Source organism: Halichoeres trimaculatus, unplaced genomic scaffold, assembly GCF_033239565.1.
Source record: "Halichoeres trimaculatus isolate MK-OKI-2021-1 unplaced genomic scaffold, fHalTri1.1 fHalTri1_scaffold_1, whole genome shotgun sequence".
NCBI lineage: Eukaryota > Metazoa > Chordata > Actinopteri > Labriformes > Labridae > Halichoeres > Halichoeres trimaculatus.
The window spans coordinates 15,927,085-15,954,725 of NW_027437179.1; the positions used below are offsets into that span (position 1 = coordinate 15,927,085).

At 40.4% G+C, this 27,641-nt stretch overlaps 5 protein-coding genes across 7 annotated transcripts in view; 2 read left to right on the plus strand and 3 right to left on the minus strand.

Moving 5' to 3' along the window:
* Window positions 1-3,859: 3,859 nt before the first annotated feature.
* gata1a (GATA binding protein 1a) lies at window positions 3,860-8,563 on the plus strand. Of its 2 annotated transcripts, none has more exons than XM_074675125.1 (6): window positions 3,860-3,971; window positions 5,407-5,618; window positions 6,538-7,032; window positions 7,536-7,681; window positions 7,764-7,889; window positions 7,977-8,563. In XM_074675125.1, the coding sequence occupies exons 2-6, from the start codon at window positions 5,408-5,410 to the stop codon at window positions 8,262-8,264; spliced, it is 1,266 nt and encodes a 421-aa protein (XP_074531226.1). In that variant the 5' UTR covers window positions 3,860-3,971; window position 5,407; the 3' UTR covers window positions 8,265-8,563. The 2 variants fall into 2 exon arrangements, with proteins under 2 accessions (XP_074531226.1, XP_074531235.1); XM_074675134.1 differs by having other exon boundaries at window positions 3,875-3,971; window positions 5,376-5,618.
* A 5,973-nt stretch (window positions 8,564-14,536) lies between these two features.
* On the minus strand, window positions 14,537-16,932 carry LOC141795608 (bcl-2-like protein 1). Of its 2 annotated transcripts, none has more exons than XM_074676574.1 (3): window positions 16,812-16,932; window positions 15,510-16,137; window positions 14,537-15,114 (listed from the first exon to the last, which is right to left on the minus strand). In XM_074676574.1, the coding sequence occupies exons 2-3, from the start codon at window positions 16,020-16,022 to the stop codon at window positions 14,974-14,976; spliced, it is 654 nt and encodes a 217-aa protein (XP_074532675.1). In that variant the 5' UTR covers window positions 16,023-16,137; window positions 16,812-16,932; the 3' UTR covers window positions 14,537-14,973. The 2 variants fall into 2 exon arrangements, with proteins under 2 accessions (XP_074532675.1, XP_074532666.1); XM_074676565.1 differs by having other exon boundaries at window positions 16,791-16,926.
* Window positions 16,933-17,948: 1,016 nt separating this feature from the next.
* adnpa (activity-dependent neuroprotector homeobox a) lies at window positions 17,949-23,850 on the minus strand. The gene is made up of 4 exons (XM_074676542.1): window positions 23,522-23,850; window positions 22,664-22,776; window positions 20,703-20,795; window positions 17,949-20,616 (listed from the first exon to the last, which is right to left on the minus strand). The coding sequence occupies exons 2-4, from the start codon at window positions 22,769-22,771 to the stop codon at window positions 18,298-18,300; spliced, it is 2,520 nt and encodes an 839-aa protein (XP_074532643.1). The 5' UTR covers window positions 22,772-22,776; window positions 23,522-23,850; the 3' UTR covers window positions 17,949-18,297.
* A 330-nt stretch (window positions 23,851-24,180) lies between these two features.
* The window catches only part of zhx3a (zinc fingers and homeoboxes 3a), a 46,132-nt gene continuing 42,671 nt past the window's right edge, over window positions 24,181-27,641 (plus strand). Inside the window, exons 1-2 of the mRNA XM_074676521.1 lie at window positions 24,181-24,283; window positions 25,234-25,331. The gene's annotated coding sequence lies outside the window, so the exon portion shown is untranslated. The remainder of the gene's footprint in view (window positions 24,284-25,233; window positions 25,332-27,641) is intronic.
* LOC141795621 (DEP domain-containing mTOR-interacting protein) lies at window positions 24,203-26,863 on the minus strand. Its single transcript, XM_074676587.1, has 9 exons — window positions 26,766-26,863; window positions 26,475-26,653; window positions 26,242-26,365; window positions 25,870-26,048; window positions 25,460-25,672; window positions 25,225-25,362; window positions 25,026-25,096; window positions 24,664-24,768; window positions 24,203-24,328 (listed from the first exon to the last, which is right to left on the minus strand). Exons 1-9 carry the CDS (start codon window positions 26,846-26,848, stop codon window positions 24,203-24,205), a joined length of 1,218 nt encoding a protein of 405 aa, XP_074532688.1. The 5' UTR covers window positions 26,849-26,863.

Consider the following 27,641-nt stretch of genomic DNA (forward strand, 5'->3'; position numbering starts at 1 on the left):
TCGATAGCCAAAAAACTAAATGTGAGAGTGAGTGTATGTTTTTTCTTTATGCTTCTCAATCACTGTGTCTAACCCATGGTTCAGCCTCTATTCATACTTGATTTAATTCTGGTGCAAAGGAGAGTGGAAAATCAGAAGGGAAAAAACTGACAACAAAAAGAAACACTCAATTTATCGCTTTTTTTCTTTCTTTCTTTCTTTCTTTCTTTCTTTCTTTCTTTCTTTCTTTCTTTCTTTCTTCCTTTTTTTTCCTTTTTTTTTTTTTTTTTTTTTTGATAATGTAGGATTTAAGACAGAGGTCAGCAATGATGGCACGTGTCCTAGTTTGTCTAACAATATATCTGCTGTCCTAAATTACCAAACATGACACGAAATAATACATTTTTTCTAAGTTAAGCCACACTTTTTAAAAAATATTGAAACATAATTAAAATCTTTGTTTGAAAAAAATAGAGCCCTTAACTATTCCAGAAAATGTTTCTGGCTTATGCTTTGTATTTTGTGCCAAGAATATGATCACATGTTGGAGTCACAAAAACTATCCCAGTATACCTGGTTTCACTCTACATTGACAGTTGCAAACTCAACTTGATCCTTTATGTGTTTTTCAAACTGGACTTGATTTTGAAGTTTAACAATGTGATTTTTCTTCACTGTGTAACATAAAAACAATGAAATGTGCTTGTAGATGTAGTTTAATTTTCTTCATATCATATTTTAGCAGTCCTTAATCTACCACTAGGGGGCAGAGTGGGCCACAGGTGTTACATCTATTTTCAAGAACCTTTCTGTTGGGCCCTCAGTGATGGTGTCTAGACCTTAAGTGATGCACTTTGTCTCTGAATTTCTTTTTCTAACTGAAGAAACATGAAACAGAAATCCAGAACATAAATTCATTTTGATGTCAACACACGTGTGAAATTTTCAGTCTCCCATGATTAGAAGTTTAAGTTTAAGGGCCTTCTGTAAACACCTACACAGAAACCACACACACAGTTTCACTGTACATGACAATATATAGATTTGGAATATCTGAAGTTTCGTTTGCTGCCCTCATTACTGATCCCACACAGACGCCCTGCCATTAGAAATAAAGTATGTGTCCATGCAGAGAAACCACAGGACTGTGCTTCTTATTCAAACTTTTCAAAGGTTTCAGAGCTGTAAAAACAAGGTAAGGTTAAGTGTTAAAAAAAAAAAAAAAAAACTCTGAAAAAAGTTAAACACAGAAAGTACGTGTAATATTATGTTATGCTGTTCAAATCAGGTGCCATATGATAAAGAAGTGTTTATTTTCAACCTTTGAGCTACACAGTAAGTAAAAAATAAAAAATGACAGTGTGTTATGGTTGGGCAAGTATGCAACATGAATTATTCAAATTCAAATTAATTTAGATAATTACCCCCCTGAGATGAATCATCTGATTTTATATTTGAGCTACATATAAAAGGAAAGAAGTCAAAGCAAAGACAGTTCAGAGCTGAGGTTATGCCTCCAGTATTTCATGCAGCGATGTTCTTTTGAGACTGCTGCGAAAAAACTGAGATTACATAAAATCTGCAAGGAAGAAAAATGATATCATGATATCATGATCAGCAGCGTAGTACTGAACTTTAGTTTCCAATTCACATGACTTTTTTTTAAATGCACAGGGTGAGTGACTCTCTGTCTGATGCACACAGCATCACGTGCAGATCAAAGGTGTGTGTGAGGAAAGCAACATGGATACTCACAAGTCTTTGTTGACTCAAAATGAAAGTAACTCATGAGAAAGCTGAAGAACTCTGAAGATGATCGACAGAGTATGAGCGTGTGTGTGTGTGTGTGTGTGTGTGTGTGTGTGTGTGTGTGTGTGTGTGTGTGTGTGTGTGTGTGTGTGTGTGTGTGTGTGTGTGTGTAAGAGAGAGCTCTCCTGGGTATGTTGCTGCTCTGTGCTTCAGAGATAAGAGCAGCATGTACTCAGAAGACTGTTTCTTGGGAATTAAAAAGCTGCACCCAAAGTCCACTGTTGACACTCAACACCACCCGTCATCGCACCACGGTGAGGTCACAGCACCTCCCAACTGTCCAACAAGTCGTCCCAGAGACAGCTCCAACTGCTTCTGGTGAGGCGCTGTCAGTAGAAGAGACATTTAGTGCATCTGTGTGTGTGTGCATGTGCATGTGTTTGTCCATGCTGTGTGTATGGGGTTTACGAGTTCCAGGGCACATGACCACAGGCGTGCTGCAATGTCCTGTAGGTCTGTGCGTACGCCTCGGCTGCTGTGTGACAGCGAGCAGCGGGCCTGTAATTCCTGGCCTCCTCCTGATCTTGATAACTTCTTATCAAAGCAGAGCAGCCCGCTCTCGCAGCGGCAGCAGCCACATCCCTGCCCAGCTGTCCACATTGCCACAGAGACTGCCTTCACTCCTAATGTGACTTTCATTCACACACACACTGCAATTAGATTTTCATATTAATCTCCCAGAATGAAATCTTTCCTTAAAAGTAAGCGAAGAAAGGCCTTAACATTCTTTGATATCTTAATGAATGAGCACCCCCCTGGTCTTCTCATAACTATGGCCACATGAATTTGTTTGCTAATTTCTGCCAACCATATACAGTCTGACACAGAAGGTAAAAATTCACGCACAAAGCTACCTTGCTAAAATATGACACAGCATTCAACTTTTCATGTTGAATGTCAGGATTTTAAAAACATAGTGGTCATCTTCAGTCTTTGGTGGAACCTTTCAAGAGAAAACGTGAGAGCTGTTTCTGAATGATTGTCCATCTATGTGTGATTTGACTCATCCTGAATGAGACTAATAGTCTGATTAGTATAATAAATGTTGCAAATATTGATTAAAAAAGTCAGTTTCCTCAATGGAAAAAGTTTAAGGAAATAGGAGACTTAGTCCAAGTGTTTTGTCAGGGTCATTCTGACCACAGCATCAATTTGCATCTTTATTCCCTGACATGAATACAGTTTAATTATAACCGCTGTGAGGTTTTAAGTGCCAGAAAAAGGCCCATTGTTGCGAATAAATGGAGGCCTAACTGTTTTTGTCCTCTGATTTACCTGAAAACTGTACGTGAACAAAGAGAGAGGAAAGTTGGGGAACTGCTTTGACTACCAAATGACTGGTACAGTGTCGGACTTGTGCAGGGCCAGGACGTGTCCAGACCATATCTCTCCCCCATGATTGCAGCACCTTTCCCAATTTGCATTACTGTCTTCCACTCTAAGCTTTGCTGGACCACAAAGAAATTGAGTCTTTGCATTTTATATTTGCTTTGTTCAAATGTCCATCCACTTTTTTCCATGCAGGCTCACTCTTATCAGGGGCTATATGCACATTTTATCAACAGACAAAAATACTCATCCTGCGTGCTCTCTCCCCTGTCTGGGACAGCATTATGATGTCCTTCATAGTAAATGGTATCGGTGCAAGTCTCTGTGACAGAGCCTGCTTGGGTTTTCTCATATCTTATTTGATACTGAGAAATGGCAGGTACTGTGGCCGATACGTGGGGCTTTTTGTGCTGAAATCTGCATTTTGAAGCATGTTATGAATAGCCCACACAGTCACAAAAGAAGAGGAACCAAGACTTGAGGCTGACATTCACCTTGACCAACCCAGTTTAGATTCAAACAGTCTATGACAGGACACTCAGTATCTGCACCACCTCTGGATAAATGACAGTCAGACTTTATTAGAAATTCAGATCAGTTATTATGTTAACTATTATCTGCCCACATACTTGTTTTTCTCTCTGCACCAAAGAGGTGTGTCTTTAAAAAAGTTGTCCCCAACCCCTCCCACGAACTGTCTCTTAACCCTAAACTTCACAGGGGGGTTGGAGAAGTAGTTCTCGTAGCCATCAGCCTATACTGAGGTATCCACTTGAACTTCGCCACCTGTTAGATGATATAAGTTAAATCCAGAGTCCTTTTGATTCCATCTGTCATCTGTGACATCCACACAGGTAGGTGACCCCTCAGCTCTGCTTTCCTGCTGCTCTTACTCTTCTGCAGACGCCGTTTATGATCCAAAGTATTGACAAAAAATAAGACATCTTTTTTCTTTATGCATCTTTTTACCTGAATCTTCAATATCACTTCAAAGCATTTATTGTTCGATGTACTGTAACTTGGGACCTTAATTTCTGATTATGTAACTTAGAGATGAAATTAATTCAATCAACTGTTAATGTGCTCATAGTTCATTATGCAATATATTAACATATCAATATCACACAACTTACATGTCTTTCATATCAAGTAATAGATAATGTTACTCATTCAACTTTCAGATTAAAAAAACAAACCCTTGCTCCATCAACTCCAACATGAGTGAAGCTTGTATCTAATAATCAGCTCAAAGTGTTAAAATCTACCTACATGTAGTTACTGCTGTTGTTTCCTCTTGTTTCTCTCATGGTCATGCTGCCACTCTTAGTTTTTACACACCTCTAGTTTGGCAGATTTCTATTAATCTGATGAGATTAGGGTCACGTAGTATCGGTGAAGCTGGATATATTTAGCTTTATAGTAATGCCCTCTATCAGATTTTCTCAGACTTTATCAGACACTATCAGCCTCTTCTCTTTCCTCTTTTCTTTCCTCTAGAGATATGGGATGAGTGTGGCCTGTTATTGCAGCCATCATGATATTGCTGTGATATTCTCTGCTTTTCATGAGTTTCTACCACATATTAAGTTTTTTTTCTTTGATATTTTAAAAGGCCACAGGAAGACTTTTCATCCTAAGGACTTAAGATTTTTGATGAACTTAATGCATTTTTTATTGTTTTTTTTTTATAATTATTTTTTTTAGATAAAAAAAAAATCTAAATAATATTTATAATAATAACAACAAAAAGAACTTTTGTGAAAGTATTTAAATCTGTTCTCGACAGGGTTTCAACAAAAAGCAGATTTACCTTATTCAATATCATTCTGACATTAGCTGAGGTGTTGTGCTGACTGTGCACCTCTCAGGGCGTCCCCAGGGTCAGGTCTTGTGCATTCCTCTAACTGGCACAGCTACAATGAAAAGGCTAGCGAGCAACCGTTTGGTCATTGGCTGTACCACTACACTTTTAGATCCATTTATTTTTAGTTTTAACTTTCAGCCACTGTTAAACTTCCTTTTCCTAGAAAAGGAAGTTTAAAGAAGCCTGCCGACAAGAGATCATGTCCTTTATGAGTTCAAAGTGGCTGTTATTTTGACGTAATGGGTGTGCTGATGAATCCAATTCAGTCTGAGTTACAATAAATCAGAAACAGGCTGGTTGAGACATTTGCTCCCTGCCAAGGAATAAATACTAGATGTTATTTCATATGATGCTAGCTCAAAAGAGCTGTAGATTGAATGCATCCTCGTTCCAGATGTGCTTAAGCTTGAGGTCTGTTCTGTCAGTATGGAGGATTCGTCCGAGCAGTCCCACTGGGTGTCCCCGGCTCTGCTGAGCTCTGACCCTCTTGCCGGTTTTCCCTCTGAGACCGGCCTGCTGCCTCCAGGGGAGGATGGAGAGGCTTTCTTCTCCAGCCAGGACACAGACTACACCAGCCTGCCCTCCTTCTTCAACTCCAGCCACAGCCGAGCATCATCCACTTACAGACACGGCTCAGGTCAGAATCAGAACTACTTTTATTCACCAAGTATCTCAAGAGTACGAGGAATTTGACTCCTGTTAATCGCACACTCTCTGTACAATTTTTATAGACACACACTAAATATTACAAAAATAGAAAAAATAGAGCTTAAGTAGTAAGAAAAAAATAAAGATATATTGATAATAAAGAGCATTGTACAGAGAACAAAAAAGTATATAAAAATAAGTTAAAAATAAAATAAAAAAATTCAAAATGTTAAAAAAGTGCACTGGAAAGGATGTCAAGAACTGTGCAATTTGCAAAAGAAAAACTGAAACATGATTGTGCAAATAGAAACAGTCAGTCAGAGCTCCCATCTACTGTCACCAGGGACGCACTGATCAGACTTACAAGCATCACTACCAGTACGGATACCTGAACTTTGGTATCCACCTATATAGATCAGACACCAGCATTTATCTAATAATCTCTTTCTTTAATATGAAGGAGAGACTGAGAATGATGTTTTAGTATTTCTAGGCTGGTAAGAAATAGTTTGTAATTAATGGGATGATAAATGTGTAAATGTGTGATGAGTAAATTTCCAAAGCCATCGGGAATCACAACAAAACTAAAAACCTCTGAAGTGGATAAGGGAGGATTTAAACCTGAAGTAGTTGTGAGAGTTGTTTTCAAAAAGAGTGAAAAATCTCTAAGTTGGTCCCTGCTTAGCAAAGATGCACAGACCTATAGAGCCGAGTTGAGTAGATCTGCCGTGGATAGGCCCTTTGTCACCCATCTAACTTTCTGAGTCAGTGTCAGACTGAAACCTGTTCGCAGAATCACATCAAGGCGTTATGTTACCTCATCATTTCCATCTTTTTCATCATTTACTCTGTTACAGCCCACTTTACAATCATCTCATTTTCCCTCTTCCTTCCTGTTTTCCCTAAAGTTCGTCAGGTGTTCACCTCGCCGAGCCTCCTCAGTAACTTCCAGCTGCTGGACGGATCAGGCAGCCACTCCCTGAGCTCCCCCTACAACGCCTCCTCCTCCAGCTGGAGCAGCAGCCCCCTCACCAAGACCACGCTTCACTCACAGACCCCCACCTCCCTCTACACCCCTGGTGTCAACTCCTCCTTCACCAACCCCAGAGATGGATACTCCTCCCCAAGCAGAGAGGGCCGAGAGAGTCCCAGGATGCAGGAGGCCCTTAAGGCTGAGCGTCTGAGCCCACTGGGGGGGTCCAGCAGTAGCTTCCTGAACCTGACACCTGCTGCAGGGAGTGTTTACACCTCCCACTCCCACCCACACATGCTGAGCCCGTACAGCTCGTATGTGACGGGGCCACAAGAGTACAACTCTGCTGCTCTCTACTCCAGTCCTGGAGCATGGATCAGCCCTTCATTCTCCCCAAAGCTACACAATAAAATGAGGATATCCACTCCAGGTGGGAGTTACATTTCATCAGATCTTTAACTCAGTTATCAGTCAGTCTATTAGTCAGTAATCTGACTAATAAAGATAAAAAAAATGACTCTTGAATCTAATTTAATCATAAGATGACGAACAGATAGGTACAAAGTCAGCCCTCACTCCAGCTTCTCCAGAGGTCAAAGTTCAAGGTTAAATGTCAAAGGTAAACTTATGTATGTGTAATTTGATTAAAAGTGTAAAATGTGCTCAGTCAGGCTTGAAAAATGGAAATTTGAACATTATTAATGCTGAGGGAGATCATATGACAAAGCTACAGAAAAGCAAATGAGCTAACCACATGTAGGCAGCTGAAACTTCTTGTTATTTTTAACTTGACACATGTTGATGTTTAATATATTAAAGATTATGACCTGTTTTTGAAAACTGTCTTTTTTATTTCTTTTCAAGTAGAGCCATTCAAAGACCAAGCAAACTGCCATGTGGATGGTAATGATTGTTTCCACTTGATTTTATCAGAGGCCAGAGAGTGTGTCAACTGTGGAGCCACAGCCACCCCTCTGTGGCGACGGGACGGTACAGGCCACTACTTGTGTAACGCCTGTGGACTGTACCACAAGATGAACGGCCAGAACAGACCTCTAATCCGACCCAAGAAAAGACTGGTATGATCCAAACTTTACTCATTTTGTGAAATGTTTAATGCAAAGTCTTAAAAACCTGAACTCTTTGTTGTCTTTGATTCAGATTGTCAGCAAACGAGCGGGAACACTTTGTGCCAACTGTCACACAAGCACAACAACGCTGTGGAGGCGTAATGCCAACGGAGAACCAGTGTGTAATGCATGTGGACTCTACTTTAAACTGCATAATGTGAGTCAGCCTTTTGCTTAAAACTCACTTTGCTCTGGTAACATTATACCCATATTCCCTCACCATCATGTACCTGTTTGTTCTCAGGTGAACCGGCCTCTCACCATGAAGAAGGACGGCATTCAAACACGGAACAGGAAAGTGTCCAATAAGAACAAAAAGAGTAAGAAGGCAGCAGTGTTGGAGACCTATTCTGACGGGACTCAGCCGGCGTCCTTTGATGGCAGCGGAGGCTCCTTTTCTCTTGGCCCTGGGACTCTCCTCACCTATGGCCACTCACCTCACCTCATCCCAGCAGCCTCACCCCTGCACTCCTCTGCCTCCTTACCCTACACACACCACCTCAACACTGGCATGGTTCCCACTCTGGTGTGAAACGACAAAGCAGGCACCCAGCAGCAGTGTGTGTTTTGGAAAGTAGCACGTCTGCTTTCTTGACAGTTATTTGTGTGAAGTTGTTCGTACGTGTTTCTGCAATGAATAATGTGAATAAGGTTTTCTTCTGATTGTCACTTAATTCAAGGGATAGCATCAAATCTGTAGATGACTTTTTTTTTATCATGTGCTTGTTTCATGTCAGAGAGATCTCAAGTGTGGACATAAAATGCAAACCCAGCTCCACCTCCACCTTCCTCTATCACTCCTTATGTAATATAATACTTGGTTTTGTGCTACACTGGTCTCTTTTTTATTGGAAAAAGTAACACAAAGATGTTGAAACTCTGTCAAAAACATAAAAATAAAAGTGTGAGTTTTATTTTTCTGGAGTATGTGGTGTCATTTGAATTCTCGGTTTATCTTTTCCGCTGAGTCAGCTGACCACAGTGAAACTGAGTGAAGTTATTGTCCTCCCCTGTGCAGGTATAATAGTCCCTTTGAAGGGGCAGTGCTCTGCTTTGACAGTATAATTGTACATGTATGCAAATTCTCCATTCGACAGAAGAGGCAAACACTTAACTTAAATGCAGGACTGGGTTTTAAATTTAGACAAGTGCTGCCAGTTGTCAGAGGACAGGCTTTGAGATTGAATCTAAGCACACAGGGTCATTTTTTGTGTTACTCATTACGACTCCTAAATGGTAAAGGGAAAATATTCTATGCTTAAAACTTCCACTCTCATGCTTGAATGTCAAATGTCAAGGGGTAAATCTAACTTGCTTATTTATGATAAAGGTATGTTTCGTGACATATAAGCTCATAACAGTTGACGTAGTATCAGTCCCAAGGATCAGGCCAAAGACACATATCTTAGAAAGCAGACGTCACAGGAGGTTTGCTAATGACAGGTGATAAAATATGTTTGGGTGATGGAGGTCATCGTTACAGGTGGTATAAATATAAACACTGGGTATAAACCTTAACTGTGTAAGTAGTAAAAATAAGCTTCATCCACCAACTGCTCTTGAGGAGAGTTTTAGAGTATTCTGACATTCACCAAACTTTTCATAATTTAACTGAAAACCCCACTTCCAAAAATAGTTGGGACATTGTGTAAAACATCAATAAAAGCTAAACAAAAATCTGAATATGATTTGCAAATCTCATAAACCAATTTCATATTTTAATCTCAATAGACATCAGCAACACATCAGATTCTGAAACGACAAAACTGCACCACTTTGAGAAAGACTAAGTTCATTTTGAATTTGATAGCAGCAACAAAACTCAAAGAAGTCATGACAAGGCTGTGTTTACCACTGTGTAGCCTCCTCTCCGTTAACAACAGTCTGTGACTGTCTGAGGAGACCAGCTTCTGGAGTTTTGGGAGGGGAAGGTTGTCCCATTCCTGAGTAATGTAAGACTCTAGCTGCAAACAGTCTGGGGTCTTCTTTGCTGGACTTTTTGTTTCATGGTCCTCCAAATGTTTTCATGCGTTCAAAGGTCTAGACAGCAGGCTGACCAGTTCAGCAGCTGGACCCTGCCACTACAGAGCCATGCTGTTGTAATATGTGCAGATCATGGTTCTGCATTGTCTTGCTGAACATGGAAGATCTTCCCTGAAGAGAAATTTAGAGGAGCACAGAGTGCTTGTGTATGCCTTTCAGTGTTAATGGAGCCTTTCCAGGTCCGTAACCTGCCCATAGGCATCAATGCACCCCCACACCACCAGAGATGCTGGCTTTTGAACTGTGCACTGGTAACAGGCCACACAATCCCTCTGTAGTCCAGAGGAAACATTGTCCATTATTTAGAAAAATAATTTCAAATTTTGATTTCTCCAATCAGAGAACAGTTTTCTACTTTGCCCGGGTTCATTTTAGATCAGCTTTGACCGAGGACAGACAGCGCTTCTCTTGTAAGGTGTTCACAAATGGCTTTTTCTTTGCATGCGAAAGCTTAAATATGGTGAACTGTATTTACAGACAATGGTTTCAGATGCTTCTTCTTTACTTCTCTAAAATAATCTTTTTACACTCAATAAGCAACAGGTTGGTAACATGAATAATCAGTTGGAAAATGCTCTTCCAGCTATTTCTTACAAGAATCGCCTCCTTTCTTTTTTACTTTACTAAAATCTGAGAGATTCCTGTGAGTTCACAGGAGCCCTGCAGTCTCATTCCCCGTAATGAGCATTAAAGTGACAAACCCATCAAGCAAGATGTTATGATGTTGTATTATAAGGGCATCATCACTCGTTAGGCCAGATTGGACCAGGGTGGCATAATGGGGTAGAGACTTTTGTAGGGGCGCTCAGGCATGAAACAAAAGGAAGTTTCTCAAACTTTATCACACCTTTTTTAAAAAAAAAAAAAAAAAGTCAAAGAAATGCTGTCTTTTTGAATATAGATATTTTACCTTGAAAAGTTAAAGAGTGACAAAACTGGAACCTGCTGAAGTCAATTCTCATTAACCAAGAACTATTTTAGCATTTGGGGTAACCGTTTATATTGAGTCTTTTTGGCCTGATGGTGGGAAATTTGTATCAATAACTCAGAAAGAAATCAATAAACGCATAAATTAGTCTGTCAAAATGCATCAAACCTTTACTCTGTTTAAAAACAAACTTGTTTCAATGACTAGTTGGCTTTATCGGGATGTCTTCAATTTTTATCAAATGAATTTCCAAATCCTAGCAATTATTTCACTTAACCCTGCAGATTTTAAACCTGATATGTTGCTGAGATTGTGTTAATTTCAATCCTATTCGCACCCTGCAGACCAAAGACAACTGTCCAATATTGATAAACTTCTAAGTCTCACTAAGTGGTTGGAAAAGGCCTTTAGAGAGTCATGGCTTTGAATTTTGCCTCAAAGGAGCTGCTGAATATTTGAATGCAGATTTAAAAAAATGATTTCACTGTAATTGCCTTTTGCTTGAAATGTAAGAAAGTCGAGTGTTCTCTTTGTGAAGTGTTTTGTTTCTTTTTTCACGTTGAGCAGCAGGGCTGGGGCTGCTCACTCAGTGCTGGGGGATAACTGATAGGTTATCATCGTCGCTCCAGACGTAATCCATCCACCTGCTGCTGGCACTGCCACTCACACACCCCCTGTCAGTTAGTCAGCGAGAGGCACAGCGTACACTTAAAACAAGATGCCAGAGAGGACAGACAAAGCTGAGACAAACAAACACAAATATCTCTGAAGTTAGAGACATTTGTGAGCTCAACAAAGTTCAGTCACGGTTTCAAAATCACTGTGTCATGACAAGTTTGTTTCAAATGAATCCAGTCAGGTTTCATAATCTGTGGGCGCGCACACACAAAAAACAAAAATGCTTCACTTGCGGCAAATCTATAAATGTTCACACACACTTTCTGTCTTCACTGCAGATTTGTACACGCTTCACTGCAGACGTCAGAGACAGACACAAGTCATTTTTACATTTGGTTTCAGCTTCAAGATCAACCCTGTGAACATCTGGACACACCACCCACTCATGACATTGCAAAACAAGCACATTCATGCACACACACAAACAGAGGCAGGTATCTCTTCTGCATAAGTTATCAAATAAAAATCACCATTTCAACTGATACAGTCTTCAGTGTGCAGCCAAAATTTATGCGCACTAAATTTTTCTACCCCTGATTCCCTGGGGGCCTCTTTTGTGAGAGGTTTACACATTGACAGCTTTGGAAGAAACAGTATGAGACGAGGAGTTTTCTGTTCAGTTTACCTAAAGTTAGCCTCAAGTTACATCAAAACTATATCTCTTTCAAATCCATATCATTTCCTCCTCAAACAAGTTTTACAGTCAGTCAATCCACCACATGAGTGTTAAAACAAATTTGGCATAAATGCAAGCACATCTATAATTTATACTCTTTTCCTTAAGTGTCTCTATCTGCTGTTTATCTGCTGCAGCTGCCAGCTCTGCCCTGGGGAAATGGCGACAAATGCTGGTGAAAGATTAGCAACCACAGGCAAGTTGACTCACAGGGCCATCCGTTAGTGGCCCTTTCTCTCCTGCTCCTTCAGCATGTGTCTCCTCTCCCATCCAAACTCTTTTATCCAGGAGAGTTGTATTGAAAAAAATATCTGTAACTTTTGAAACTAATAAAATAAACATGCAGCTATTTAAGTCATAATCTGATGCATCTTTGTAAGTCAGGAGACTTAGAGGTCTTTGGGGTAATGGTGTTTTGATTGTAGATAAATAAAAGCCTCACTGAGACAGGAAACAGCATTTTTTTACTCCTAATTTCATGGCAAAATCGGCTCTTTGCATGTAGCAAACAGTAAGGAAGTTAGCTTGGGACTAATGCAACCACTTCAGCTTTTATCTCACTATGGGTTTGGACTTTGTGGAAAGTGCAGTGCACTAGCACCACCCAAAGGTGAAGGTGCAACATGGCAGCTACTTCTTTCCCACCTCCAACTGCCACAGGATGTAAAACTCTGAACTCCACTCCTCGGAGATAACACACACACACACACACACGTATGTGTGTGTGTGTGTGTGTGTGTGTGTGCGTGCGTGCGTGTGTGTGTGTGTGTGTGTGCGTGCGTGCGTGCGTGCGTGTGTGTGTGTGTGTGTGTGTGTGTGTGTGTGTGTGTGTGTGTGTGTGTGTCTGTTTCTGTGTGGCTGACAGTGCCATTCACACTGTTTATGTTTATTACACTGTTTTAGCACTGATCATAAATTTTGAGGTTTTACACGAGATAATTTGACCAAAAATTAAGAAAAAATTGTCAGATCAGGCCCCTGAGTGGTCTAGATCAGTAGTTCTCAAGCTTTTTCCAGTAATGTACCCCCTATGATACTTTTTTTTTTTCTGCCAAGTACCCCCTGATTAGCGCAAAGCAGTTTTGGTTGGAAAAACAGAAGTAAAACACAGCGCTGTACTATTAGGGTCTACTGGATATAGTGCTCACTTTATGAACTTTAACTTATATTGTATTCAAACACTGACTAAATAAATTGTGTTAAAGAAATTTAGCTTGGTTGCTATTTTTTGAATATGTATTTTTTTTAAACTTGGGTAACCCCTGGAGAGGGGTACCCCCCAGGGGTACATATACCCCCATTTGAGAACCACTGGTCTAGATGACAAAAGAAATTTGATAATGGTGTGTAACATGTTTGGGCACAAGATATGTTGGTTAAGTTGATGATGGATCACAGTATGCTGCTGTCCTTCTGTCATGAAGTTTACAATTATTACTTCCACCAAGAAGTTCATGTTTTTGGGAAAGGTTGTCTGTTTGTCTGTGAACAACATAACTCAAAAAGTTATGAACGGATCTTGATGAAATTTTCAGCAAATGTTCAAAATAGGATAAGGAAGAAGTGATAACATTTCCAATGTGATATGGCTTACTGTCTGGATCCAGTATTTTTTTTTAAGGATTCTTTATCATTGTGAGATAGGGCCATTTTCACCATATGTGTATATAACTCCACAATAAATGGTCGGATTGCTTTACAAAACAATACAAGACAAGGTCACCAGAATTTCTGGCAGATGTAAAAGTACGATCCAGATCCTGGCAATATTCTGGACACTAAGATCTGGAATATGAAATACGTACTGGGTCATCATAATGTTCAACACTGTCAGGTAACAAATTATGGTACAAACCTGCCACCAACACCAAATTGTAGCAGACAGTCTGCTGAAAGGAAGTATAACATTAAAGTAAGACTAATGTGTTGCGTGACAATCACAATATGCTTGGCAGAGGTCTGCGCTCTCTGAGTGTTTTTCTAGTCTTAGATGGATTTTACTAGTTGATGTATTCATTATCATAAGTATCAGCACATCATACGTTTTACATTTGTAGCATATATTGGACTCACAATCTTTAACTTTGTAACTGTCTCCAGGAAATCCTGTCCAATTCACAATTGTGAAGACCAAGTTGACTCTCAATACAGTGAACTTCACTACAATTAAGATCATTCGCATGAGGCCTGAGTATCAATTGTTTTCCTATAAGACTAATGTACAGGTGCGTAACTGCCAGCATCAAAAAGAGCCTGAAAAATTATTATGCACTGTAGATCAATGATATGTGGATAGTGCTGTAGTCAGTTGTAAAGCTTACCTGCACACATGATTAACATATTAACATGTGATCCTTATTCTTGTCCAACTGAATAAGCTGAGTAGAACAAAGAGGATGTGTCTAAGTGTACAAACACAATGAAAAAAATGTAGACACAAGAAAAACATAAATATATTTATTTTCTGAAGCATGCCTAAGAGATCAGTACAGCATTATACAATGAAAAGAAAATATAACTTACGTTCTGGTAAAATGTTTGTAAATAGTAAAAACTGGTTCTTGGATAAAGAACATAAGAAAAGTAAAAATAAACTGTCTCATCAACCCAGCAGATTCTGTTTCAATGACAGTTAGCTTATCAGGTTTACATAAAGCACTTCCAGTCTAGAGAGTGTCACCGTTTAATAGGTGTCAATCTCTGCCACATGTTAAAAATATAAAAGAAATGGGATAAAGCAAGGAAGTTATTAGCTCACCAAGCTACATATTGTACTCCCACAAACTGCTTTAGCCAATCCACATCATGTCAGTGCACAAGAAGACTGTTAATTTTTGTAAACATTATCTTTTTTGTTTTCTCTTTGTTGCTGTAGCATTACACAAGCCGTGCAGCAGTAAAAGAGAAGGAATGCTTTTACTGTTTCTTCGCGATGTAAACACCCACCACTACCCCCATTAGCAGCGCCATACCAACTAGCAGCCATCTAGAGAGAGTTTCCCGAGATCTCCTTGCTTCTGCAGCGGCATCACGTCCAAAAATTTCAGCAAAGCAGTCCTGGAAGATTTCGTTGGAGAAGAAAAGAAAGAGTCAAGTGAATTGTGTTAGTAGGCTGTAGTTTGTTTCCACAATCATTTAAGTAGTATTACTTTAAAGATCTACTGTTGTGGCAAAAACTTTGTAAGAATGTGTATTTTTTTGCATTTTTTGTTATTTTCTATAACAGTGAACTGACAAAAATGTAATATATCTGATGATTCTTTTTGTATGCATAGTTATCTCCAGTGCTCAGAGCAGGATACAAAGACTCTTTCTCTTCACCCACATAAAGAGAAACTCAAAATGAAAGGTATTCAGACAAGCTTCTTCTATTAAAAGTGTGATGCAGTGCAGAACACACTTGTTGACATAGTTGTAACACCCCATGTTGTGTTCTTTCCCTGGAGACTTACCCAACCTCCTTGGCTCTGGATCCACGGACTGATGTGCTCATCCAAGTAAACGGTCATCCAGTCTGCAATACGAGAAACCAGCTCACCCATACCCTTCTGGAAACATTCCGTACAGAGTACTCCACCAAAAGCAAAAAGGCCTACTATCCGCCCCCAGTTGACTCCGTCCTTAAAAAGCTCATCCATAACGTTCTTAAAGCTGTGGTATGCTGTGTCAGGAGTGACGTCGAGCTGTGAGGAAAGATCACTAAAGGCCTGGGTATAGAGAAGTTCAAACTCATCTGCAGAGTCCAAGAGAGCTGCCTTCACAGCTTCTATGTCACTTTGTAGCACCAGTGACGACCCCAACTGGCTGTCCCTATTCCAGCTGTCAACCAGCACGCCATTACTGTCAGAAGAGTCCTCAGTCCGCCCACCTGCATCCTCTCTCCTTAGGACAGAGGTTGGGTAGTTCCTCTGAGACAGTTTGTAGCTTATAAAGAACTCCACCAACTCTCTGTTGCTGTATGACATATTTTCAAACTGCAAACCTCCAACATACAGCCAGCCTAATTAGACCCTGTGGTTTCTGCAGCCATGCTCCTCAGTCTGTCCACTGCTACATGAGAGCTTCTTCACCTTATGTTGCCTGAAAACAAAAAGGGATGAGTCAAGTCAATTTATTCCTTATGGCAATTATTTTGCAAAAAATAACTGATGGTTTTTCACATCCATGGTTCTCTGTGGGTTATTACCTTTATATAAAAAAGAACTCTAATAAATCTAAAACGACCTATCAGTTGTAAGTGTTGTGGGATTCATATTGGCACACAAACATCCTTGCTTACATTACAGATAACTTGGAAAACTAAGGTAAGCAACAAACCAGTAACATTCATTATCCATCACAAGATGTTTACGTTTCAACAATCTGCTTATATTATAGTAGAATCGCACAAGATGAATGGGAACAAGTGGATAATATGAGATGTTATGAAATATAGATTAAATTTGAATACAACCAACAAGCATGTGCTATGATAATCGCTGAAAACATCAACCCTTAGCCATTCGCCATCTAAATTTATGTAACAACTGGTCGTTTCGATTATAACCTGTCGACTTTAGATGCCACATCTTTACCATTACTGTCAGCTCTGGCAACACGTCACATAAATACTACCAGTTTTAGCTTCTTATGCTAACTAACTGTTATAAACGGCACACAACAAACGCGTCCTACAACTACAAGCTACAGCCATCGGGTTATTATCGGGTACTTCTTATGGACAGTATACTTACACCTGTTTATGGGCTCTTTACCTTTAGGACTTCAGCTATGAAATGACTAAAAACAGTAGTTGTGAATACAGCAACAATATGGACATTTCTGCACCATACACTCCGAGGCCTCAACAGTGATGCACGCTGGCCATTGGCCAATTCGTCTACTGTACCAGGCAGAAGTCCCGCCCCAAGTACCACAGCACCAATCAACGTCCAGGACAGACCGGAAATAAAGAGGTCCCTGGAACAAACTCCCTGTAGAAGCTTTAACGATGATGAGAGGTGAACTCCAAATCTGAACGTGTTTAAAATATGTTCTTCAGACTGACTGACTAATATAGTAAATGCTACTGTTTGCATTTAAAGTTGAAAAGCCTCCCTGACTTGCATGACGCTAATGCGTGTTTTTTTTCAATTCTGCTTTTAACCATTTTGTGCGTGTACAGTTAAAACCTGTAGGATACATACGCTGTACAAAACGACACAACCTTTATTCATAGTGCCAGACACTGAATCAGGCTAAACTTTTGTTTTTCTTGAAATCATCTTGAATTTTTTCCACAATATCAGTCAAGGAAGCAGTGTGTTTGAGATGTGCCTAAATACACCCATAACTATGCATCTAATCACCTCAAACGAGGTCAGTACACTTATCAAAAGCTTCCAAAATCATCTGAGCTTAAGCACAATGGTTTTGTGTTTGTAGGAAGTGATATGAAATTGTCCAATTAAGTTTCTCTTTCATTGTTCTGGCACTTGACAAATAGAAATAATATTAGTAAACCTAACTGACCAACAGCAACAGAAGTTTAGTCTGATAGTGAGACAACAAAAGGTTGTCTTTCTAAAGGCTTATGTAAAATTCTGGTTGCAACTGTAAAAACAGTAAAAACAAATCTGTCTTGTAATTGAAATGTCTCCTGTCAAGGACAGACCATGGCTGTTAAAACAAAAAGAAAGAAAGGGAAACAAAAAAAGAAAACAAAACAGAAAAACATACCCTACTTTGTAAAGATGTTCAACCTTATTACGATTTGTAATAAATTTTGAGACCTTCTTTTTCAGGGTTAAGGTTACACAGGCCAAAACTTTTCATACTTAGTGACTTGAGTATGGAAAACAAATAGTTTTTATTTAACAAACTTTTATTAAAACATGTACATAAGCATATCCTACACATTCTAAGTGTGAAATAAAATGTTACAGTTTTTTCGCAGTTCAGAAAAAACATGAAACTAAGGAAGTTAGAGTGTGAATAGGACTGACTGAAATACAGAATAATGGCAAAAATATATACAATATTAATTACATCTCATAATCATGTACTAAATGCAACCTTCTCCTTTTCCCATCCCAACATTGAATACAAGTCCTACAGTTTTTACCAAAGTCTCTTTGTAGCTCATGCCTTTAGTATAGATATTGGTGATAACATATTTTTTCCCTGTTTTCTTTAAGTTGGATTTAAGTACTTAAAAAACAGAACTATTTCAGAACAAAGGCACACTGCAATACAAAGACACTAACAGAAGGTCATCCAGGCGTTTGATTTCCCATCTTGCAAAGAGCTCTCCATGTCTGTAGACAGATCAGCCTTGTTCAATGGTTCTGTCTTCTCTGTCAGATTTGCTGGGTCCTGGGGTTTTATATTCTCATGTTGGATGACAACAGCACTGTCATTCTCTGGTTTATCTTCGGGGTCACTGTCAGAATCGATGGAAATGGTCTCTGTGCATGTTCTGAGTTTTAAGGTACAGTTCAGTGTGTCAGACCGCTTGTTTTGGTCTGCGTTTGGAATACCAGACTTTCTGTCTCCAGGTGTCACTACTGGTGTGGCATCACGGTTGCTCTCCTCAAAGATTAAGTCATGCTTTACTTTCTTGACAGCATGCATGTCAAAGCCTAGGAGTACCGACAATTTACTTTTCTGACATTGTCTCTCACACATCCTTCGCTTGCTTGCAAAGTGACTAGCAATGTCAGACTTCCACAGCCACAGGCTTGCAGACAGTTTCTCTTCTTCCTGAGCTGAAAGGTATGGTCGTCTGTTGAAGTAGGCTGTAAGGAAATTTTTCCTCGCCTCATAGGTCTTGTGCTCGTAGCTCCTAGGATCCAGGGCAAGGCCAACAGATCCAGCACCGACAGTTGTGGATGAAATCTTTGATTCCTTGCTCAGTTTTAACCGCTTGGGGTTGGGCGCAGCCTGCACTGGTGGCTGCCTCTTGATGAAGCCAGCTCCCGACGAGTTCAGAGTCAAAGTAGACCTGAAGTTTTGGTTGGCCTGGTTCCTACCCACAGCCCTGCACTGCACGAGATGCAGTGTGATTGTAGAGGCAACCATGTTACTGGTGTACACTCCCAGGCAATGAATGCACTTGTACGTCATCTTTTTCTCCACGGGATGCATTGTTTGAAGCACTTGGTGTCGCTCCCTCAGATGCATGGCCAAAGCTTCAGAGATGGGACCTTTGAGGATGGTGAAGCACAGCGGACACAAAGTTTTCCCAACCTCACTTCTGTGAGGCAGTGAATGGAAACTTGTGGCACCAACTGCTTCATTCTTCTGAGATGGTTGTGGAGCACTGACTTTCACCAGAGGTGGACCGCTGCTCTGAGGAGGAACAGGTTGACCTTGACCATTGACCGATTCTTTCATGTTGAAAGTGAGAACAACAAGCTGTACATTACTGGAGTTGTCTTGCTTGATGGTGAGGTCAAATGTCAGAGGTGAAGCACCAGGGGGCCCAACAAAGTCATTGGGATGAGTCCGGGCCACATGCTCCATAATTTCCTCAACACTGTGGAAAGCTGTATGGCATTGTGGACAGGTGAGCCCATGGATAAGCATGTGGTTGAGCAGTGTATCACTGGGGAGATAGCGATTGCAGAGAAGACATTTGCTGGTAAAGTTGTGGATTTTCATGATGTACTTGGCCAGTGCCCAAACTCTCTTTGCCTTGTGTGCATTCTCAAAATGAGCACTGTAGAGGTTCTCAGGAAAAAGCTCATTGCATACTGTACATATCTTCCACTTTTGTGTTTGAGATGTGTTTACACCAGCAGAATTATTTTCAGCCACAACGCTGTTGCCAGGACGTATGGCACGGACTTTATTGGCTGTGATGGGAGATGGATTTTTAGCAACAGGGGCCACAGGTTTTAAATAGCCGATAACTGGTTGTGGTACCAGACCCTGTGGTACTATGCCTCTGCCGACATTTAGAGGGGTTTTTAGAGGAGTAACCGTAAAGGACTGAGCGTTGGATACAACTATATTAGCATGTCCAATCATGGAGGTCACCTGTGCACCAATGCGTTCATGATACTCTATCACATGTTGCACCAAAGCCTCATAGCTGCGGGTGGAAAACTGACAACGTGTACAAAGGATGTTGTTGCCATTGACAGGATTAGCCCCATTTTTGACAGATGACTCTGAAACCATACCCAGGTATGGGGATACGATATGCTGAAAATGTTCCCTGTAGATGTGCCTTCTCACAACATTGTAGAGAGTGTCCCGGAATGTGCACTTTTTGCAAAAGTACATGGGTTTCTCCACGCCATCTCCCTGTCTAGCTCTGTCAAGAAAGGCTTTCTTTCCCACAGCAGCTCCCTGTAGGGTTCCATAGTTTTGGCGTGTTGTATTGGGTGTGTGGAATATTTTTACATGCGTCTCCAAAGTTCTCTTGTGTGCAGTGAATGCACAGTACGGACAACTGAGCAAGATTTTAGTGTCAAAGATTGTCCTGTGTACATTGCGGAAGTGATTCTTGTAGCCCGAGTAGTATTTGGAAGAAAATGAGCACTCTGTGCAGCAAAATGGCTTTGATCTATAGTCCTGAAAGACAAAGAAAAAAAGCATTCAATAAAGGTGAATGTGCTTATTTGTATATTATTTTACAAAAAAATTAGACCCAGATTTACCTGTGATTTAGAGTATGATGGATCCCAAGCACAGATATCAAGGCAGAGACTACTTTTAACAAACTGCTCGTTTGGGCAAAACTCCTTGAATTCCTTGAGAAGAAAAAGAAAAGAGGGAGAATTTTAATCTTAACATGGAACATCTCTTGGTGAACAAGCCTGTTTGTGTAAAATGATGTTTGATGTTAAAAAAAGAGTAACAGCCACAGGGCTACAGAAGAGGTGACAATTTCTTTCACTTGTGAATCAAAATATTATACTTTAGTATAATGTAATACTCCATAGACCAGGGGTCACCAGTTTTTTTCAGACCAAGGGCTACTTCAAGGGAAGTAAGAAGTATGGAGGGCTACTTGTCTGATACAAACTTTCAGAACAAAGTGCACGGATCACTTTTTAATAACAATAATAATGGTAGTAGAAGTCATACTATGAGAAGACACTGCTCACATGTAGATGTTACTTATTCCACAATTATTGATGATTTACACTACAGTGACGATATGAAACAGTGCTATTTATGGAACACGCCTCTCGGGCACTCAAGTAGTTCTTGCAGGCGACCAGGTCAATAGCAGGCTGCGTGTTGGTGACCCCAGCTAAAGACTTTTAGTTTGGTCAAATAAATACAGCACAAGATACTTCTTAAGCTTTTAATGGCAAATCTTAAAGCGTAACTAAAAATTGCAAACTTTTAAGTTGTTTGAGTTCACACACATGTATATTAGTGCTTTGTGGTAGACAGGTGTACTGTCCCAAAAGATTTGCACAGTTCTAATTATGTATACCACCATATGATAAGTGGCTGGCGTTAGTGTTGTCACAATACCAAAATTATGATCCGATACCTGTCTAAAATATCTCGATACTGATGCTTAATTGATACCATAGAAAAATCTGAAACACCAGAAAATGAATAGAATAAGCAGGTTGAAGGGAAGGCTGCCACAAGAAAGAGAACAAGTCCCCGCCCATTTCAGAAAGGAGAGAGGACCCAGCTCGGTGGCTGCAGACCCACAAGTTGCCTGACTCAAAATGTCTCTGATTCAGACGAAAAAATGCCTTGGGGTATAGATACTTAAAACGTGGAATCAGGGGTATTGATACTTTCTCAGTATCAGTATATATCACAGCTGACATCCCACAATTAAAAACACTACAGGCTGAGTACAGCTTGCTATATGCTCCATCCAGGCGAAACACCTGGATGGGGTGAAGGTGCACTGAGAGTTAGAAAACAAAGTGATGGAGGATAAAAAAAAGTGTTTTGATGCCTGCAGGGGCTTCTGTTAGGAAGATATTTGATCTAAAACCCCCAACACTGATCAAAATCAGTTTATTGTAAAATATGAAGAGTGTTTGGCATTTTGATTTTCAGATTCAGGACCGCCATCTTTCTTGAGTTCAACTGAAACAGGCCAAAAAAGCAATTGAGTGCCTTCTCGGACATTTTCTTCCCCATTTCACATCTATGTCTGAAAACACCTGCTCCTCTCCTGGGAACACCTTTGTCTCATGTGCTTCTGGTCAAGCTTTTTTTTTTTTTTTTTAAATTTCTTGTTACTTCGTTTACAAATTCTGTGCAGCGCCTTACCTCCTTTTTGTGAATTGTATCCTAACAATTACTGCAGCTGTGCTTGAGTAGGGAACCCTCATTACACTTCAGAGGTACGACAAGCAGTGTGGCAGCAGATTTCTACATGTGCATTGTGTGCAGTTGTAGCTATCACCCTGGTGTGAAGTAGGTGTTAGTTTTGCTCTACGAGATTATAATTGAAAAATTAGGACTGTGCAGCATTTTCAAAGTGGTTCATAACATTCATTGGCCTGCTGTAAAACACTGAGTCCAGCCACAGAAGTAAAATATTGTGATATAACATGACACACCGCCACAGTATTAAAACAAGCCCTGATGTAAATCTTTTATCATACTGCCCTGCACTACCATCCATCAAACTCACCTCTGATGCCTCTTTACAGAACTCCAGTCCAATATCTTCAAGTGCTTTTTTCACTTGCTTCCTTGCTCTTCTGATTCGTGGAAGGTTATTCACAGGAAGTTGATACATCTCTCCTAAAACACAATAGAAAAAAAGTTTAATTTGAGACTGGCTGAACAGTATGCCAATCCACTGCATGGGCATCATTTGATACAATTTAGGGCAGCACAGGCTCAACAGTAGAGTCCTCATCTCCCAATGGGAAGGTCCGATCCCAACTCCTGCAGTCACGTGCCGAAGTGTCCTTGAGCAAGGCACAACCTCCCAATTTGCCACGGCTGTTCGTCTGCGGTGTGTCGATTGTAGTGACTGTGATGGTGGCATCAGTGTGTGGCTGTGGTGTGGATGGGTGAAACAGCAGCGGTGCAAACGCGCCATGAGTGGTCAGAAAAAACTAAGTCCTGGTTAATTTACCGTTACCATTGCTTATTTAAGCCGAGCACGAGAAATGAAACAGCATATTCATAAAGATACAGCAAGTCCTTTAATCAAATAGCCTTTCCATCCAGGGATTCACAACACTGAGGTGGCCCTGTAACGCACATGCTCCAATAAGCTCTCGTTGGCTGTTTCGTCCTAGTTTCACGCTTAAGTATGAATCGTATTGCAAGTTGGCGACATCTTTTTCTCTCTGGCCACGGACAATGGAAATTACAGTTTTTCAGCTGATGTGGTAGCAATGTAGACCAGCGTTGGTTTATTAGCAACATTAGCTTTGATGCCCGCCAACTAGCCCAGCTGCAGCTAACAATATATAGCCGGCTAGCGCTTCACAGTCCTTCATTGATACTGTCATTACAGTTGACGCGTTTTACTCACCTGATGTGACGTCTGATGACAGACTTTACACCGGCTGCCTCACTTCATTAATGCGTGTCGGGGAAGATAAGTGGCGCGAAGACTCGCGGTGGTTTTCAGTCTCCTCAAAGCCGGTGCTGATGCTCTGCTCCACAGCTAGCTCACCAAGCTAGTTAGCTGTCACATCTGCTTTGCTGCCTCATCAAACTTACTAAAGACAGCAACTGCAGAGCTTGGGGTGCACAATTAATAAGAAAACAGTACTCATAGATTAAAAACAACAAAGACCGCCCTGAGTCGTCAGAGCGCCTCTCGTGCTTGCACCGGCGGTCGGGCCAGTCCTTTAGCTTACGCCAACTCTCGATTCAAAATGGCGACGTCAATACGACGGAAGTGGCGGCAGGGAGCAGTGCATGAGCTGGATGGCCCAAAGTTAGTATGCTTTTATTTAGCACAACTACATGTGTTTTCACATACCCAGAGCCAACGGCGGTTCCTCAACAAATTAATCCCGTGATAACTCCATTAATACAGCCTTTATTAAACAGTGTATTTATTCTTGCTTTTATCAAGATGCAATGTACCACCAACACAACAAACTATCCTTTTGTCAATATGTTTATGATAAAACAAGTCAGTCTCTATAAAATAACGATGATTGCTTATTTTTTGACCCACAGATGGGCTTGAAGAGAATTGTCCTCATTCCAGTGGTTCCAGCACCTCCAGTACTACAGTACGACTTCCTGTCATCACTAGTCTTGTGACTGTCTTGTAGTCAAGGTAGAGAACACACTGTCCATTCACCTGGCACACAAACTGTCGCACCTGTGGAAAAAGAAAAACAAATCCATAAGAATTCATTTTTCACACTCATTATTAAATAGAAAGCATTTCAAACATGACATGCTGAAATATTACTCAATTAAAGATATATTACACTATCTTTTTACATTCAGGAAGACTTTTCCACCCTGAATAGCGAACAATTTTTTACGAAAAGTCTTTTAAATGCGCAACCATACCTTAATTTTCAGATTTTTAAAATATTTAAAAAGAAATTAAAAGATTTTTATTGTGAAAATGTTGTTTCTGGTAGAATGACCCTCATAGGTTAAAAGAGCATACCGTGAGTAGCAAAGCTGACATTACATTTATCTTACCCTAACCCCCGCGGCTGCTGCAGGACTTCCCGGATCCACTGCCTGCACATAACAAGGGGCCATGCCTCTAATAACAAAGCCCCAACCAAGGGCATCTCCAATCACCTGTCATGACAGGAAGCTGAAATAAATATCAAATTCAGCTGAATTTATAGCCAAGCTATAATGTATTTATCTGTTGAGAAACAAACTGTTTATGAGACTGTGCTGTCACGTTTCCCCAGTGAACTATGAGGAGAACATTATATATTTGTAGCAGATAATGAATATGTTTTTATTTAGAAAAAGATTCATCCAATACTAGATTTACACATTAATGCTTAGATTACCCACTTTGGAGGACTGTTGCTCTCACAACTTACTGTCAACACTCTTTTAATGAAGGGTGCTCCTGGTGCCAGTAGCTCTTCACATGAAAAAATCCTTCCAATTACTAAGACAGTGAAAATGTAGATTTTATCAATTAACACATCTCAGTTTTGGATAGTTGAATGACAGTAAACATTTTTTTAAATTAATCTTTTTAACACATTTGTACATGAACATTAATTACACACTTGCCTGATTTAGGATTGCATTTTGCCACTGATGTTGAGGAAAGCTGGACAAGAGATGGGAATCCATCAGCATGCAGTTTAAGGGAGTTCAAGCTACCACGACGCCCAGGGGTAAGCTGTTTCATGTCTGTACTCGACCCCACTGAAATACATTTGTGAGGGAAATGTTTTTTTGCTGTTATTATCAACTATCAACAAAGTACATCAATCCAAAAAAGGAGTCAGTGTTATAGTTTTACCAGACTGAAAAGCACTGTTGCTCTCCTGAGGTTGGCTTTTGCGCAGAATAAATGGACTATCAGGATGGTTTTCCTCTGGTGTTGACGCTGCGACACCTTCCCCATTGTCTTGTTTGCTTTCATTTAACAGTTCAGAAAGGCGGCGACGGCGGCGAAAATTAATGCAGAACTGATAGAGCAACCCACTGTCAAAGAATTCATGCTTTTTTGCCACTAGTGGGAGAAAGAAAGAGCACAAATAAAAAGTCAACCAGGTTTCAGGACTAAGGGGAATTTCACGAAGTGTTGTTGGCTATATTTGCTTTAGATTGCAAAAGTCCCAGCTTGCCACCCACAAACAGCAGAGGCTGACAGCCAACTCACTGCTGGTGTCATACATCAATCAATTGTCAGTTGAGGATTTCCCTCACCGTGCTGAATGATGCCATGCTCCTGCAATGCCCGGCACAGCTCTATTCCCCTACGCCGGCTCTCTGCCTCTCCATTCTGAAGGAGCCAGTCAATTAACTGGCAACCCGGAAAGGAGCGCTGATATGCCACACCATGCTCCTCTCTTAACTGCAGGACCGAGTTCTTGTCCCCGATGAGACTTTAACATACATAAAACACAAATCAGGCTTTATTACATTCATTACATTTGATTAACTCAAGTGAGCATTGCAGCATCCCACACTTCAGCCTGTTGATCATAGTGGTGGGTGTTGTGACAGAGACAAACACTCTAAGGTCAGTTGTTTCTACAGGAACAAGAGAAATAAAGCCATAAAACAAACAGCTCTTACTGTTCATAGAGCTGTTGTCCCCGCATGAAGATTTTCACCTCTGTATTGAACGGAAAAGTGCCATCATCCTTACGAAATCTGTACAGCAGTTTGGCATCCTTAAAGACAGGCCTTTTGTCACATACTAAAACAGACGATAGACAGTTCAAATGACCTTTAAGTCAGAGGGTAAAATTACATTCAATGATGATCCTCCAGTCCCTCCTAACTGCCAAGCATTGCTTTCTTCTCACCGTGGTGAACAATGTCATGATCCATGAGGTGCTGCATAAGGCACATAGCAGTTCCTCGATCAGGAGCTTCCTTATGGCTCACCAGCCAATCAATGAGTTCCTGTGCCACGAAGCAGTTAGGATATGTGCGCAGATGGTACCGCCGGTCCTTGATCAGTTTTCCATCATGGAGCCTCAACCTTGAAATGAAATTCAAATTAGCCACAACCTTCACAATTAGGCGACACATCTGATCTTAAATCTTGAAACCAAGCATCAGTGTATAGTCTCTCTCTCTGTCTCCTTTCATACCTGAGCTGTTCTCCAGCAATCATGACTTCAGCTTTATGTTGTCTTGCCATAGCTCTTCTCCTAATACTACTTGTGCGCTCCATGTTTGTTATCTTTCAACTAGATAGAGACAGAAGCTCACTTTTAGTTATGGCTCTTTGTGTTGACAAAATAGCCCTTGAATTGCACAGAACCTCACTGCCATGTGGGAAAGATGTTGTGTATACAAAGAGAAGAAGAGACAAAGAAGTGGTAAATTTCTGTTAGATGCCATCCATTAAAGGGTAAAATATCCAGTGTGCATATTCACATTAATCTGCCCTGTCTTGTCTTATCCTCAGTTCTGGAGCTGCCACCTGTTTTCCTGTTTACTGTTCTGATGCCAAACAGCACATCTTTCCCCTTCTCTGTTGCAGCATTTTGTAGTATTAAAAAAATGAATGAAAAAGTGTTTATACCCATATCATGGCTCTTTTCTATCTACATATAAGTCATTAATGAAGGTTGGATTTTAGCTACTTTTAAAGGGTGTGTTTATCTGAGTGTAGAGCTTTGCTTGTAGGTTGAACTTTAGAGGCAAAAAATTTAAAAACATCATTTCTCCACACATAATGAAAAAAACTGTGGTTTTCTGTGGATGTGACAACCGGCCAACCCTTTGACATTTAACTGCCTCCTGAAGGTCATCACAGGGATGTCAGGTAGCAGAAAACCTGAAATATATTGCCATTACCTTTTTTGTTGCTTCCCTCTGCTTCAGTCTTGATGGCAATAAAACTGTTTTTTTAGCTTTATGATGTAAAAGCATTTAGCCTCTCAGACAGTGCATTAATCCTGCTTTAACAGAATTAGCAGACCAAGCACCCAACTATGCTTAGCCACAGCTATAACTCATTA

What these genes read in the sequence shown, in the direction of transcription:
- adnpa (XM_074676542.1), bottom strand. Translation starts at nt 22,771, where the DNA reads ATGTATCAACTTCCTGTGAATAACCTTCCACGAATCAGAAGAGCAAGG. An exon ending in TCTGTAAAGAGGCATCAGAG is followed by an intron (nt 20,796 to 22,663) that starts GTGAGTTTGATG and finishes TTTCTTCTCAAG; the next exon opens with GAATTCAAGGAGTTTTGCCC. An exon ending in CATCATACTCTAAATCACAG is followed by an intron (nt 20,617 to 20,702) that starts GTAAATCTGGGT and finishes TTTGTCTTTCAG; the next exon opens with GACTATAGATCAAAGCCATT.
- LOC141795621 (XM_074676587.1), bottom strand. Translation starts at nt 26,848, where the DNA reads ATGGAGCGCACAAGTAGTATTAGGAGAAGAGCTATGGCAAGACAACAT. An exon ending in GCATGGCATCATTCAGCACG is followed by an intron (nt 25,673 to 25,869) that starts GTGAGGGAAATC and finishes TTCTCCCACTAG; the next exon opens with TGGCAAAAAAGCATGAATTC. An exon ending in AAAATGCAATCCTAAATCAG is followed by an intron (nt 25,097 to 25,224) that starts GCAAGTGTGTAA and finishes TCACTGTCTTAG; the next exon opens with TAATTGGAAGGATTTTTTCA.
- gata1a (XM_074675125.1), top strand. Translation starts at nt 5,408, where the DNA reads ATGGAGGATTCGTCCGAGCAGTCCCACTGGGTGTCCCCGGCTCTGCTG. An exon ending in TCCGACCCAAGAAAAGACTG is followed by an intron (nt 7,682 to 7,763) that starts GTATGATCCAAA and finishes TCTTTGATTCAG; the next exon opens with ATTGTCAGCAAACGAGCGGG. An exon ending in TCTACTTTAAACTGCATAAT is followed by an intron (nt 7,890 to 7,976) that starts GTGAGTCAGCCT and finishes GTTTGTTCTCAG; the next exon opens with GTGAACCGGCCTCTCACCAT.
- LOC141795608 (XM_074676574.1), bottom strand. Translation starts at nt 16,022, where the DNA reads ATGTCATACAGCAACAGAGAGTTGGTGGAGTTCTTTATAAGCTACAAA. An exon ending in TCCAGAGCCAAGGAGGTTGG is followed by an intron (nt 15,115 to 15,509) that starts GTAAGTCTCCAG and finishes GAAATCTTCCAG; the next exon opens with GACTGCTTTGCTGAAATTTT.